The sequence below is a fragment of the Podospora pseudopauciseta genome (assembly GCF_035222475.1).
Source record: "Podospora pseudopauciseta strain CBS 411.78 chromosome 2 map unlocalized CBS411.78m_2, whole genome shotgun sequence".
Classification (NCBI taxonomy): Eukaryota; Fungi; Ascomycota; class Sordariomycetes; order Sordariales; family Podosporaceae; genus Podospora; species Podospora pseudopauciseta.
In genome coordinates, this window is record NW_026946663.1 from 3,347,693 (window position 1) to 3,363,152 (window position 15,460).

At 49.6% G+C, this 15,460-nt stretch overlaps 3 protein-coding genes across 3 annotated transcripts; 2 read left to right on the forward strand and 1 right to left on the reverse strand.

Moving 5' to 3' along the window:
• Positions 1-797: 797 nt before the first annotated feature.
• On the forward strand, positions 798-1,642 carry QC763_0039870 (uncharacterized protein; the record flags this gene model as incomplete). Its single annotated transcript, XM_062905617.1, has 3 exons — positions 798-1,129; positions 1,236-1,373; positions 1,429-1,642. 3 exons carry the CDS (start codon positions 798-800, stop codon positions 1,640-1,642), a joined length of 684 nt encoding a protein of 227 aa, XP_062768825.1.
• A 6,498-nt stretch (positions 1,643-8,140) lies between these two features.
• QC763_0039880 (uncharacterized protein) lies at positions 8,141-9,436 on the reverse strand. Its single transcript, XM_062905618.1, has 2 exons — positions 9,274-9,436; positions 8,141-9,216 (listed from the first exon to the last, which is right to left on the reverse strand). Exons 1-2 carry the CDS (start codon positions 9,301-9,303, stop codon positions 8,422-8,424), a joined length of 825 nt encoding a protein of 274 aa, XP_062768826.1. The 5' UTR covers positions 9,304-9,436; the 3' UTR covers positions 8,141-8,421.
• A 4,307-nt stretch (positions 9,437-13,743) lies between these two features.
• QC763_602485 (uncharacterized protein) lies at positions 13,744-15,258 on the forward strand. The gene is made up of 4 exons (XM_062914091.1): positions 13,744-14,128; positions 14,187-14,255; positions 14,315-14,880; positions 14,931-15,258. Exons 1-4 carry the CDS (start codon positions 13,759-13,761, stop codon positions 15,159-15,161), a joined length of 1,236 nt encoding a protein of 411 aa, XP_062768827.1. The 5' UTR covers positions 13,744-13,758; the 3' UTR covers positions 15,162-15,258.
• Positions 15,259-15,460: the final 202 nt, after the last annotated feature.

Sequence of the window (15,460 nt, forward strand, 5' to 3'; positions counted from 1 at the left end):
TGCCACCAATGAATGTGGAAGCTGTCTCGGGTTGGCTAGGGTTAATTAGATAGTCAGATCTCCCACTCAATACCGATCTGGAACTTGTACGCCTGCTGGCTTTGAGACATGAGTTTGTGATTCTGCGTTGGCATGTACTGGGATCCCGGTGTGAAAAGTAGGCACCGCGTTACTCGCACTATGCCCCACTCACATTGCTTGACAGGATGTCGGTCCTACTGGCTAGAAGCTAAATTGAATAGACACACACCCATGTAGGAAGCCCGGAACAATCCCAAAGCAGCCAGGTGCAGAGCCGCTTCATGGTCCCCCATTACATTGATATAGTCCCTCTTCCCTTGAACCTTAAAGCCTCGCTCCTACACCTCTTCATATTCTAGCTTGAAACTATGGCAATCTTTTGGTTTACAGCACTACGGGCGTTGTGTGATATAGCCTTTGTCTATTCCTGCCTCATACATCACTTCTTCAGACAGGCAACCAGAAAGTTTCTGAAGACACAACTGCCATTCATTCTCCAACTGGTTTTTGGTTAGACTGCCATACTTTTCCACACCAAAGAGACCCGAGAATCGGCCGCCTACGAAGCAGCTCTTTTTTGACTAAGGAAGGCTCAGATAAGATTAAGATTGGTTCAAAAGTGTGAGCAATGCTTTCTTCTGCTTCTTTATCTGATAGAGCATGTGCTGGTGGTGAGAGTGTTGGGGAACGGTATACGCAATGGCCGCTTGACTGCAGGACACTGGGACAAGGGTCTATCTTACACCAATGTCTTTCACGCTGATGTTCCAACGGTTATGACATTGTTCGGAAACTTGAGGGAGGCTTTGAAGAAAGCAGCCAGCTTAAGGCGCATGTTAGAACGAGAATGCGCAGTTCGGGACGGTTCTGAAGACTTTGAACCTAGCGGCGGCCACATTGAGTTTGTTGATGTTAGCTTCGCCTACCCCGAGAAGGTGGTCCTAGAAAACTGCAATTTGTCTTTCCAATCTGGGAAAATAACTGCAGTTGTGGGTCCATCCGGGGTTGGGAAGTCGACCATACTCAAGCTGATATTGAGAGCCTACGATCCGCAGATCGGCCTCGTCAAGATTGATGGGCAAGACATCAGGATATTCCGTCTTCACTCGTAAGTGACTTACCAACCCGCTCATGTACTGAGACTAAGATTAGGGTGTGTCTAGCCTGCGGTCCCGGATGGCAGTTATGGAGCAAGAGCCGCGTCTCTTTAACAGAACTATTCTGGAAAATGTGAGATATGGAAGGCAAGGCGCTACAGACGAAGAGGTCCGCAAGGCTTGCAAGAAGGCCAACATCCACGATTGTATCATGAGTCGCGAGAAAGAGTACCATGAAGTACTTAGCTGTGCAGGGTAAGTTTGAATTCCATTTGTGGCGTGAGACAACCAATATTAATCGAGTGCACAGTAGTGGATGGTCGGGCGGGGAGAGACAAAGATTTGGGCTAGCTCGCTTGTTTGTCCAAAACCCCGATATTATTATTGTGGACGAGGGGACCAGTGCAATCGATACCGAGACTGAGACGCAAGTCAACATGAACTTAAGAGAGTGGTTTCAAGGAAAGACAACAATTCTCATTGCGTACGTGCCTATCTTTTTAAGGAGGTCACTTGGGTACTAATCACTCATTGCTTCTAGGCACCGATTATCCTCGGTCATGCACGCCCACAACATATTATTTCTATCAGACAATGGTCAAGTCTGCGAAGAGGGAACACATCAAGATCTTATTGGTAGGAAAGGTGGCTATTACTCACTTTCTCAGCATTATCATGGCAATGGATAAGATGGAGTATTTTATACCTAATTCTATGGGGTGGGTTCTTATTAAAATTCAATCTTCTTAAGAAATATTACATCCTTTAAAAAACCAATACCTTCAAGCCCAATCTTTAAATTCATTATGTCCCTTCCCAAAACATTTCACAGTCTATTTATCCAAAAAGGATACATCTTGCAATGTCGTTTTCGAGATCTCCCTTAGTGTCGCTGTGACGGTTGCCGTGGAAAGTGCATTTGCTAGTGCAGTTCTTGAGCAAAGCTGGATGCTACTGGTTCGATGATTGAATAGCTCGATTTTAACCACTGGTGTTCTACGAGTGCCGCTCGTTGTGATCATCGCAAAACTCAACACCGTCACATCTTTCGGCTTCAAATTAACAAGTTCCGTTTTCGTAATGGCGTTGTTGTAGGGTGCCAGCTGTGTTTGTATTTCGGAAAATTGGTTGGCCTCAAGGAGATGTCCTTGCGGGACACCGTTTGGCATTATTCCAACGACATAGAGATACTGCGTACCGAGAAGTCTATCGAGACCAATAACTTCACCCTTGCATGTATAATATTGGTGTCCATTCTGAATATTAAATGTTAAATAGGTGGGCGGCTGCCCATCGTCGATTCGGAGGGAAAGATGAATTGGAATTTTTCAACGACTTGGAAAAGTGCATTGGACTAAGGTCTTTATCTTTTCTATAACTTTCCTGCAAACGCAATAAGGCATCCGGGCGACAAGGCGACAAGGCGTCCAGGCGGCCTGGCGACCTCAGAAACAGTCCGCGCCGGGTTGTATAATAAGTCTAGGGGGAGGGGGGTGTGTTGGCCTTTCAATCTGGGATGTGGCGCGGGTCAAACGCTACATACCTACGGTACTAAGGTACCTGGCCGATCACCGAAAGCCTTCGAAGCCCTAGCATCAACGAAGAAAGGGTACTTAAGGGGGGAAATAAGCAATTAGGCCTCTAGGCTCCATAAATCTCGGCAGAGAGTAATTCACAGGACGCACAAGTGGAAGAAATGTACTGCTCATCATTTCTACATTGCTAACAGGGAAAGAAACTACGTCTACTACGCTCTCTGACTGCAGACTGGCGAATTATTGTTCAGCGCTGCTTTTAATATCCCTGCTATGACCCTCCTGCCTCGCCTGTCCTCCACGTCTTCCGCGTCCTCCACGTCCTTTAAGCCCTTCTTCGCTATTGGCTTCCAATTTACTGCCTGTTCCCGTTCTGTTGCCTTGTCCCACTCTCCCCTCTTTTCTTAGAATAGAAAGCCTGTTTCTAACCGCTTTGGGCGTCCTGCCGTCTAGTACATTCCGTAGCTTAGCGTCTGAAAGTCTGTGTCCCGCTAATAATCTGATTTGTGTATCTTCATCTGCTGTCCAAAGTTTGTGGCTGATTCGCGTACGCGGTATGATCGGCTCAGTTCGTTTGACCGCTCTGTTATGGGAAGGAAGCAAACGGGTCGCTTTGTTGCTGACTGCTTGCCGGGTTTTGTGTACGAACTTGGATATTATATCCCCGGATTGATTATCCTAAGTTTCCAGTAGAAAATTCTTCTCCACTGGTGTCCACTGTCGACGTCTCGAAGTTCCAGTAACTTCTGGTAAGAGTTTGCTGATTGCTCCCAAATCAAGAGGCAACTTCAAGATCTTTTCGAGAATGTGATCACCAAGGGGTAGGCGGTATCCCAACGTAGCCATGATTCTGAAGATAACCGGGCTGTCGAACTGGCTGTAATAGTTTCGGTGAAAGGAAAGAGGTAGCACTCGGTCCTCTTTTATATGTTTGACAGATACAAAAAAAGGAAAAGTGTGCCTACAACGTTTGGCGGCCGCTCACGGTGGGCGGAGAGATGGAGCTGGGGCATACGAGCGGAAGGACGATTCTGCGGCAGTGTATTGAGGTGACATGGATGTTGCGTCCGCCCAACCCCGGCCACCGTTCAGTCGGGCTCTGGGCACCATAGGCACAGCGCAATAATTATCCCACCTGCAGGGGTCGGTAGGTTAGCTGAAAAGCCTGCTGCATCGTTAGTGTGTTTCCGGGGGGGGGCCAAGGTGGGGCGGCCGACGTGGGTGTGACCCTGAAACAGCGCAATTCCTTGCCAAGGTGTACCTCCACTCCGGAAAACGCTCAAACTCTCCATCCGTCCGCTCGGCCGCCTCTATTAGGTGCACCTGACCAACAAAGGCTTGGTTACTTTAACGATCATTGGGTCAAGAGCATAAGGTAATAGGAATCGAATCCGAAGTTTTGGTCCAAGTCCAGTATTGCAAGTGCATTTGCCGCAATGTTATTCGTCGTCGAATCCTCCCTCTTAAACCGGAACACACCTCGCAACCGGGCTTACACCAAAGCAGCTCAATGATCCAACATCATCTGCAGTCAAATGGACCAAAAGCGCATAGCAAGATGGCAAGTGCGAGAGAACGTCAGGCAGCTAAAGGTGCAAGGATTGCAACCACAGCTGGACGAGGTGAAGAAGGAGCTGGACGAGGTTATAACACAATCACTTTCAGCAATGACGCCCAGTTCTCACATAGTTGGAATCGCCGACACTTACACGGACATATATTCCACGGAAGCACAACTGCAGCCAGATCTCTTGGGAGCCTCTGATAGTGTTCCTACATTGATGAATACATGGACGACGGACAGCCACAGAACTACCAATCCAGTTAATGAAGTTTTGGAGAAGTCAAGAACCCAAGGGTTGATAGTGGCCGACCAACCTCATTTGCAGGGCAGCCAAGCACATCTGGACTTCTCAGGGACATTTGATGCTTCTATTCTGCAGACTTTGAACAGTGTCCCAGTATCGGGAGCGCACAACTATGGGTCAAAGGCGCCAATCATGTATTCGAACACGGCCCGTGAATCTCTTATGCCCTCCATGTATCCTGGATCTGAGACACCAGCTATGTATTCAGGTACGGTTTTGGGGGCAAAGGCGCCGATTATGCATTCGGGTACGGTATTTGGTTCAAGGGCACCGGTCATGTATTCGGGGACGGCCTTGAGATCAGCGTCATTTCAAGATGAAAGCTCAGTTCATGCGCCATAGATGGCTGGGTAAGGTACTTTAGATTATTTCGAGACGCCGTTAACATGTGAACTTCACCCCTATGGTTGGGCTCTGCATCTGGGTAATCTTTTGCTCGAAATCACCGCCCCTGGGGTATTTCTTTGCTGGCCAGCGTGCGAGTTCTTCCTCCGTCGCGGAAACGAAAAATATAACATAACCCTTGAGTCTCTTCCAACTCAGTCGTGCATCACAAATGAGCCTAGAATATCTATTAGCATAGCGGACAAGAAACGTGGTCAGTGGTCATACAAGCCGCCCTTTTCCAGCACAATATCGATGGGCTTGCAACCCTTGAGAGCGCCGTGTGGCATTTCTAACAAACCGTTGGACGCCCACCAGCCCCCAACACGAAGCAAGTTCGAGCCGGCCTTAAGCACCATACTCAAATCTGGACTGCACAGCCCAACCGCAACACCTTTCAGCTCGGGGTCTAGTCCGGTCATGAAGGCGTAGAAGTGGTTCGGTTCGGTGCGATATACTTCGTAAATTCCAAGGCCAGACCTCGGGAAAAGAGTCTCTAGAACATGTCGAACACGCTAGAAGACGTATTAGATAGATCAAACAGAAGAGCTTTCTTACTTACCTTGTCGTCTAAGACGTTTTATTTGCAGAAGTCGAGACCATCCATCGACTCGATCGGAAAGCCATTCCTCTTCATCTCTTGGACCCGCTCTCCAATCACTGGATCTTCAATGGAGTAAACCGCATCCCCCGCAAACAATTTTTGTACATCAGCCACTAGTAGCGAAGTTATTGGGTCCATAAGCGAGATCAGCACGCTGGAGGTCGTTGCGGGAATGTCGTGGTCGAGCGGAGTTACAGGTGGGGGCTCCTTTGATGGAGCCTGACTTGGCCAGGCACGTGCCAAGAGTCAGAAGGAAGCCAGGCCGAAAAAAAGGAGTGGGGCAGGGGCGGGACAGGCACGTCGGTCAAAGTCTCCATCGCCTGTAACATTTAAAAATCTGTTGCGGGTTGGCCTGTGCGTTATAACCAGTGTGGGCATTAAACATTTGAATTGGCCGGCAAAAAGTCCTAATTTGAATCCTATTGAACATGTGAGGGTTTGGATGAAAAATTAGATTGAACTACACTACGATGTGGAAAACCCACGGCCTAGGCCACTTCGCCGGGCAATTGTGGCCGCGTGGGAAGCAGTGCTCAGTGAATGGCTTCTTCAATTAGCCCACGGAATGCCTGGTCGCTTACAGAAGGTCATTGCAATGGAAGGCAAGCTTATTCGCTAGCAATGACAAACTACCCCAACCATCTATAAATTTAGCCTAACTCCGCATTGCGATGAATTGGCGCTTCTTTAAATATGGAACGAAACATCTCGATGCGTTGAAATAGGAGAATGAAGACAAAATAGATCCGTTGCAAGACTCGTATGAGCTGCCATCATCACCACAGCCATTCGGTCGTTCTGGGGCTCTTCCCCAGTGCCATCGCACCATGTGCACTTGAACCCAGAGGCTGATGTGCAAGAGCCCTTGCAGCGCGTGCAGTCTGGCATCTTTGTTCCAAATGAATTGGGAATTGATAGGCAATGCTAGGTGGTCTGAAAGAACAAGTTAGCATATGAATCTTATACTTAACAAATCGAAAGGAAGACAGACGCTCAACTTGTGCAGAGAGAAGCCAGCGGGAGGTTGTCAATGCCTGACCAACCTTTTTGAGAACGGACTTTTTGATGCCCTTTTATGGAACTGATTCCACGCCACCGGCTGTTATCGGTTGATTAGAACGGTTACCCAAGGACGTCATTTGATTCTCAGCCCGTGTGCACGGATCAAGCGATTAGGTCCTAAGAATTAGTGAAGGTAGCTGGGGTATGGATTGGACATCAAATTGCAAGCTAACCTGGATGCCGCTGAAAAGCTCCAGTTCGGTACGCTGAGCGGGAACTTTCTTCCACGGGTGACCCCATTGACAGATTGTGCCACTTGCGGCAGAGCATCCCCAGCCCTCTCGCCGATGCTGCACTGAGTCGACAAGCACGGACATAGGAAGCCAAAGATTCATTCCAGCAGCTGCCTCAAAGGCTCCGTTACATTGTGAGTTGGTATTTGATTGGTTCCCTCAAGCCTGATGCCCAACCATACTCAAACAACTACTCCCTCGGCAGACCTGCCAGGACTCCGAGAGTCGTAGGCATCAAGGTGGCACATGGTGAAATTGCTGGATCTGCACATACCTCATCAGTATTCTACAAGGCCACGAGTGCAAAGTAGCTGATGCCCCGCTTGCTCAGCGGGCAAGACAGCTTGGTTGGGAGGAGGTCGTTGTTTCTGTTGTTGCCGAGTCCATGCTTGGAAACGCTCCGATCTCGTTGACCGCGGTAATTGTGTGGGGGGTGGGAGGGAGGCGCGTGCGCCCTCAAGATGACGGGGGCGCCTAATATAGGCTGCCCCCCCGGGGTTGGTAGATCCAATCACTTGACAACCGTGGCCAGCCATTTTCTACACCCACTCCCATCTAAAGACGCCAATCCGCCGCCATCGCAAAATCAACACCTCACCCTCCTCTCCGTTCGCATCGCCATGGCCCGCACTCGAGCCCAGACGGCGGCCCAACAGGGGCTCCCATCACCGGTGCTAAAATATCAAGGTATTTATTCTTCGCAGCGCGAAAAGGACATCTACCGCTAACAAATTAGGAAAGCGACCCCACGGTATCCAGTCGCACCAATGCGCACCTAAAAAGCGTAGTCGCCTCCAAGAGCAGCGCGCAGCCAAGCGCACTGAACGCAATCGCCCACTTCCGTCTACAGTCAACAAGAATTCGCCTCAATAAGTATGTCTTTTACCCTTGTATTGTAATGGATTACAAACTAAGCTATGTCAAGTACCAACCAGTCCAGAGTAGAGGTCGCGAGCGCAAGCAATTAGACGTGTCTGAGCCCAGCCCACGCCCAGCCTAAAAGCGACAACGGGCGTCCTCTACACCCCCTACCGAAGACGTATTTGGCGGGCCGCGTTCAAGGAAGCACGAGATCGACAACCCTACGGAGAGTAATCTGCCTCGAGCGGAACGAGTTCGAAGAGCGAGGGCGCGGGAGTACATATTACAAGAGCAAGCGGGATCAGGTCACGCCGAATTCCACTTATACCCGAAGGGTAGGATACTACATCAAGAGGTGAGACGGTCCTTTCCTTCCTGAGATGTCTTGCTGATATATTACAGAATCTAGTAGTACCCGTCGAACACGAAGGCCAGAAGCAGTTGCGTACAGTTGAAGATCCACGCGAGTACACTCCTCTTGTCGGCATGCCGGAGCTCGGCCTTGCCTAACATGTGATTTGACTAAGGGAGAAGAGCTAAACGGCAGATAAGCCCGGCCGCCCGGCTCCTACATAGAAACCCCTCCTACCCCCGTCAGTGCCCATCCATCCTTCCCGAGTGTACCCCCCACGTCTCACTTTCCGCTAACCTCCATTTCCTCCCCCTCTTTCTCACCACACTACCTCTCCACCTCGCCCGCCATGGGGGCATGTCGTTCCCGGCCGCGGCCCAACACGCCCGTGCCGAAAACACATCTTAGGTAGCTGAGCTCCTAGGGTAGACAGGTCCCTCGTCACTCCTCTGCTCGTTATGGGTCGTCGTGCTGGAAGACCGCAAATCCGTCCCCAGCCTTTTCCGTATTAGTGAACCCCCCTCTAGAAAATAGACGCCCGAGACCAAACGTTTGGATTCTGCTCCCTGTGCCTGCCTTTCCCGTTTCCTAATCTCGCTCTTTAAGCCCTCCAATTCATCCTCATTCGTTATATCACTGGGAAGAGGGTAGGAAAACTCAAAGTCGATAGCAACGATCCTCTGATGAGCACGTATAAAGTTGTGGAGCCTTGGATCCCCATGAACAACCCCTTTTTCCGTAAGTAGGTTATATATATCCTCGAGTTCCCTAAGAAGGCGAGGATTCCCTAGCTCTTCAGTTGGAAGATTGTGTAGCGACACTCCTTCGACGTTTTCCAGGAGGATAGCAGGAGTGGGTCGCTTACTGATCTGGTATCTCTGCGCGTGGGGGTCGCTGACGGTTACTTCACCAAACAAACGCGGGATGTGGGTGCCCTGGAGGGATCGAAGATGCAGGTATGTATCGATTTCGTTTTCGTAGCTATCAGCCTTAGTAGGGTTTCGCTCCTTGAGAATGACAGTTGTCGGCAAGAACCACTCTGGCAGCAATCGCTGTAGCCAGGAGCGGACGAGCTGCGGCATCCAAGATAATAGCCAGCTAGCAATTGGATTCGGCGGGACATCCAAGAGAAAGACATTCCGATTCGCGTAGATTCGTTTTGCAGGTGCTCGAAAACGTCGGAAGCCAAACTGTATGTCCTATAGAACTATAATCAATAATAGCAAATATCAGGATTTAGAAGTTAGGATATATACCTTAATCCCGCAGTCTTCATTGTCTTCCATCTTGAAGTAATTAATAGGGTAGAGTGATGGAGGAGAATAGTTAAAACGCAGGAAATTAAGTAAGATGGAATTGGCTCGAGGTTTTTATAACAAGAGGAAGGTAGCACAAGCAAACGAGTGGGATCCACTTTTCTAGGCACCAAAACTAAATTAAGCAGAAACTGCAGATATCATAACCCGAGGCTAAGAGTATCCCAGACCCGCTGCCCATCCTGGTATAATACAGGATTTTCATTTGCATCAGCCCAATACCATGCGCCGGACGGATCAAGTAGCCGTATATAACCATTAGGATGTGCTTCGTATTCACGATCCCCATAAACCCAATAAGGAATTCCTGACCACCATCTAAATCTGCGAAGATAACCATCCACGTTCACTGCAGGAGCTATTTCAGCTTACATTCTCCGAATCTGATGGGTCAGCGTCCGGAAGAGGCCATAGCGCAATGTTTCACAGTCGCTTGAGAAAAAAAGGCCAATAACTTCGCAATCTTGATCCTGGATATTCCGAGCTGCCCGAGCTTGAAATATAAGGATCAGGAGGTACTGGCCATCAAATACTATTCCAGCGAAGCATTTATACAAATGGCAGTATCTGTATCATTATACCTATTAGTAAATAGCTATTATTATAGGGCCGTTATACTTACCCTCTTAGCTCCTTTCCTAACCAGCGACGATTGGGATCTGTTCTAGCCTGTCCCATCCATGTTCTGATATCGATTATCCCATGCCTTTTAAGTTCCCCTATCACAAGGCAATGCTCTCCAAATCCCCAAGTGAAGTCGACGGTCTGGTTAACGTTGGTTGGGCCAAGAGGTCCTGATTCTGACCGTAAGGCGACGAATGGTTGGAAGGCGAGCTGGATGGGTTCTGCGACTTTGGTGTAGAATGTCCTGACACTGTCGCCCTCCGTCTGTAACCATTCGGTAGTGTTGTTCAGAGGGCTCACCTCACTGTTTAGGAGATAGTTGTCTAAAGCATCTTCGGGCCCAAACAAGTGATTAATGTCGTCTTCGGTAGGGTTTGTATAGGCTTGTTGAAGGTTTGGGATCTCATGATACCCCCGCACCCAGATCTTCTGGGACAGACTGGGTCTACCAGCTCCTGGTAATCCGTGAAATGAGGTAGTATCATTTGGCAACGGGGCCTGAAGGAGAACGTTTCTCAAATTGACCATATTGATATGCTGAGAGCAGAAGCAAAAGGTGCTAGTAAACCGATAATAAATAGAGGTAAATTGTGTCTGGCTTGTGGAGAATAAGAGACAGGTATGAAAGCAAATAGGGGAGTATCGGTCAAACTTAAATACTTTAACTATCTTCACAGACAATAGACCTCATTAAGTTCAAGTAATTGCCTACATTTACCAGCTCATAGTGATGACGAGTGTGGGTAGTTCGACTTCAGCGTCAACTGCCGATTGTGTAAATCAGAAGGTTGGCTCCGAACATCACCTCTTGTTCAACGATGTAATTCCAGCCCGCAATGCATGTCCGCAGTTGCGTCTAGCTAGTTTTGGTTTCCGGATATAGGGGAACCGGCCGCCTGGACGAGCATCTGGAGCGCTCATATTCTACTGGTTAATGTTGGCTCGCTCGCATTGACTTCCGGAGCTCATGCGTGTACGTTCAATCTGCACTTTCAAGGATCACAGTTTTGTGTTCCATATCATCAGGTCAGCTTTGGCCCATCTTACAGGCATCACAGTTTGTGATCCATGTCGCCAGGTCAGCCTTTGGCCCATCTGCACTTTCAGGGATCACAGTCTTGCGATCCCTGTCATTAGGCCAGCGTTTGGCCCATTAACACTTACAGGCATCACAGTTTTGTGATCCCTGTCACCAGGTCAGCCGGGGGTGGCTGTAAAAAGTTGCACTAATGTAGGAGCCCCAACCCGCTCTTCTCCCCGCCCAGCCGCGTACTCGGCTAGCCTTGTATACTTGGATTTAGCTGTTCTCACCACGAAGGTTGGAGCGGATCTTCGTGCGGTAAGACGAACTTGGGGACACTGGGGCGGATTACAGCAATGGCCTGGATGGTGGAGCTGACGGGAAGACGTTGAAGCATCACTTTGGTGATGCTCAGCAGACAACGACGAATGGGACAGGCAATAAGGTTGAATATAGCGAGTGGCCGGAGGACTCTTTGCCTAGAGTGCTAGTTGGAGAGCGGCTGTGAGTGGCTTTCCAGACATGAAGGCAGAGGAGCAACGCGCACAAACACATTTTCGGTCGCTTGGATGATCGCTGTTTCGTCTGGCAATGCCTACCTGGGTTAGATCACAATATCAGTGAGCAGGGCATGTTCCAAGCTTCTGGTTGTTGGTTACCTTGGTAAAATTAGGTGACTTGTTGGAGTACATGCCGCGGAGAGCTCCTCCGCCCACCCTCTGTCCAGCATGAAGCTGAAGACAGCAAGATTGGCTCTAATCGCGACTGGGGCTAGGATACCGAGGATCAGATTGTCGCGCCGCGGATTTCTCCCTCCGCCCGCCCCGCTGGGTTACAATTACATGCAGTTAGCGCAGTCAACTCATGATTTTGAAACAACAAGAGCAACACTTCTTCTCAATCCATAGATCCCCTACAATCTGCGCGCTTTTATTATCTTTTTGTTCGTTGTCCTCACTATGGCACATTCGATTTCTACTTTCCCAGAAGGGGCCGTCGACAACACGCCCCACGCCGAGCAAGTCCAAACCGCATATCGACTATGGACGAAGGATGAAGAGAAGTTTCTTCTTGACAATTGGACTTCTCTTACTACCACCCAGCTATCAGCGAAACTCCAAAGATCTCCCCTGGCAGTCAACAGAAAATTACACGCACTACATACCATCCAAACCGATAGCAAATTAAGGCAACGATGGACGGCGAATGAAGAGAAGTTTCTTGTTAAAAATTCGGCTTGTCTTCGTGCCAACCAATTATCAAAGGCACTCAACAGATCTTCCAATGGAATCAACTCGAAAATGAGGCAACTGGGTTTGAAACCTCTCCCAAAAGAAGGGATGTGGACGAAGCTTGAAGAAGAGTTTCTTCTTAAAAACATAAATTTTACTGATCGACAAATAGGAGATTCACTGGGAAGATCCACTAAGAAAGTCAAGGAAAAGTTGAGGCGCATTCGTAGGGCACGCGCCAGTCAGGGCTTGAGCATTCCACGACGGAACATACACTTGTGGACGGCGACGGAGGTGGATTATCTTCGTCACAATTCCGGGCGCTCTATCCCAGAACTTTCGGAGGTACTCGGCATACCTGAGAACAAAGTCAGAAGTAAACTGTACAATCTGTCGAAAAACGGCCAGCCACCACTCGTTGAGAAGGTCAATGGCGCACAGAAAGGCGGTGATTCAAATGACAACATCAAGATGGGGAAAGCTGGCAACAGGGAAGAAAATATTGACGTGGGGCAAGACATCACACAGATATGCCACACTACAGCAGAGAGTAGCATGGGACAGCGTATGGAGGTTATTGGTATTTGCGATTTGGGAGACGGTATTGTGGCAAACGGTGTTCTGGCAGAGGGTGTTCTGGCCGACGGTGTTGTGGTCGACGGTGTTGTGGCCGACGGTGTTGTGACCGACGGTGCTCCGGCAGACGGTACACAGATATGCCACATTGGAGCAGGGAGTAGCGTGGCACAGTGTGTGGAGGCTATTGGGATTCGCGATATGGAAAACGGTATTCTGGCAGACGGCATCGTAGGAGGCGATATCTGGACAACCGATCCGAGTTTTTGGATGTGTGATATGACGGTACACGATGTGAAGGGTATTGATAATGGCAATGGCAATAGCATTGGCAATGTTGGAGGGGGTTTTGTGGGGGACAGGCATCAATTCCGGGACAGTACTGTTGGATGGGGTTTTGTGGGAGACTGGCATCAGTTCCGGGACAGTACGGATATGATTCCCCATTATCAAGGCGTGTTGGATCCGTCTTCTATGTTTCTCGCTGGTCTAGGACTCTAGGTATCTTCTAAAGCCACCTGTATAATCTTGTCCCGAGCCCGCGAGTCTTTATTGGAGCAGTTTTCTCCTAATACCTCAATTGGTAGCTGAGTTGGCCGAAGGGATCCGGTAGAATGTGGGAGTATCGCCAAAATGATAGTAAAGAAAGGTGGAACATGAAGGCCCGGGGACCCCCTGAGACTCTGAAATCCCATCCTCGTGCCAAATGCTGGGGAAAACGGAGGGCCAGGGGGGCCCGCAGTGCGGGGCCCGACTAATCGCACACCCGTTAGGTACAGCACGGGGTCCCCTCATTCGCACGAAACAAGCCGGGGTCTTCGCCGGTCCACCAGGCGGCTTAATTTTTATTGACAATGGGGCGTTCTGATTGGCCTGCAGCAAGCGCCTATCCGCAGCCCCGCAATTTGGCTTCGACGTCGGCCGCTTGGTAGACTCTGGTCACAACACATACTAGGACGGCTGAGGTACAGAATGGAGCTTCGGGATATTATCTCGCAACCTGGAGAGCATGTTGCTTGGGAAATACTCCAGGCGGTACAGGAGCGAACGAACGTCCCCACCAAACACAATCCTGAGCCACTTGTCCGGTTGACCGCCTCAGGTCGGTACTCTGACGACGAAAGTCCTTTTGATGCACCTAAGATCACGATAGCGGGTATGGTCCGTCTAGCAAAGTACTGCCGGTTCTCCGAATGGGGCAGTATTTCGAGGTACGAGATGGTACAGAGAGCAGCATTTCAGTGGCTTAACTTGGCGGACCTCGATAAGGATGCATATTGGCACCATTATTACAATATTCTTCTTCGCAAAGACACGGCCCTTGCAAACAAGTTTCTACTTGGTGAGACACGAGTGTTTGATAGCTGAACTGGTCGCCGAGTGCTGACTTGGGCCTGTAGATGTTACGTTGCTGAAGTGGCGAGACGATGTAGACGGGTTGATTCTGCGAGCCACAGGCTTCCAGGAGAGTGAGTAAAGCGTTACCTAAGAAACGGAATATACATCTCTAACAAAAGTTGTGACATAGGCATCCACGAAGCTTCACCACAGGCACGCCACTCCACCCCTGCCTCCGAAAGCCCCATGTCAGTGTCACCTGCAGGAGAAGCGGAAAACCAAGGCACCGGGGTGGGCAGCCAACAGAAGTGCGATTGTGCGATTGGGGATGATGCAGCCACCCAAATACGGTCCAGACTTATCCGTGAAATTCCGGACGCAGAGACTGAGATTGGACAAATGAGTGACTTGACCCTTTCTCACTTCGCAAAATCTGACCATGTTGGGATTGATCGCCGGAGCTTGTTTGAGATTTACACCGAGCTGTGGCGTGCCTGGGAACACAGTTCGACATTCCAAGCGGAGTCGAAAGGGGGAAAGCGCATGTCTGTTTGCATTGGTGCAGATCTCGACTTGCACTGTCTGGGTGACATTGACTTCAAGATCAAGGTCGAGCGATCCCATGGATTGGACATAGCAAGCAAGTTCAGAATCCCGATCCACGCTTGTGCACATATCTTGCCCGAAGAGTCGACCCTGAGTGCAAGCACTTCGGAGCCCTCTGAGGAGTCTTCCAGGTCACCAACCGTAACTGTGGTATGACTCTGCGCGCGGTGGCTTCTGACGCTCACTGACGGATACTCTAGGACAGCAGCAGGCTCGAAAATAACAAGGACCTTTACTTCTACATAAAAGTCATACGCGTTTCCCGACCGCTAAGGGTGACAGTTGTTGAGGGCCAAGCGGTTATCGTGAGAAATGATCGGCAACTATGCTGGGTGTGGGCACCCACTGGTGACTGTCCAACATCGGCCGAGCTACCCAAGGGGCTTCACATTGAGGTAATCAATGCGACTATCCGGAAGGAAGACATCTAAAGTGCTGGTCCTGCTCCTTCTGATATCACGTCTGTCATCTCACACCATATCAAGCGGTACCCCGCGCCGCTGTTTTGTGGGTGGGATGGTAGGTAGGCATCAATTCCCACCCAGGATGAGGTCATGATATGGGAAATAGCCAATCAGTGGGCATTGGCGAATAAATAGCTACATGCATCAACTCTTTTCACTGTCTGACCAAGACCGAGACTTTTGCATGGGTGGTGTGAATTCACAGCCATGTTGTTTGGAGTAATGGGGGTGCAGGGCTGACCGAACAAGAATCGGCGGGCGGAGCG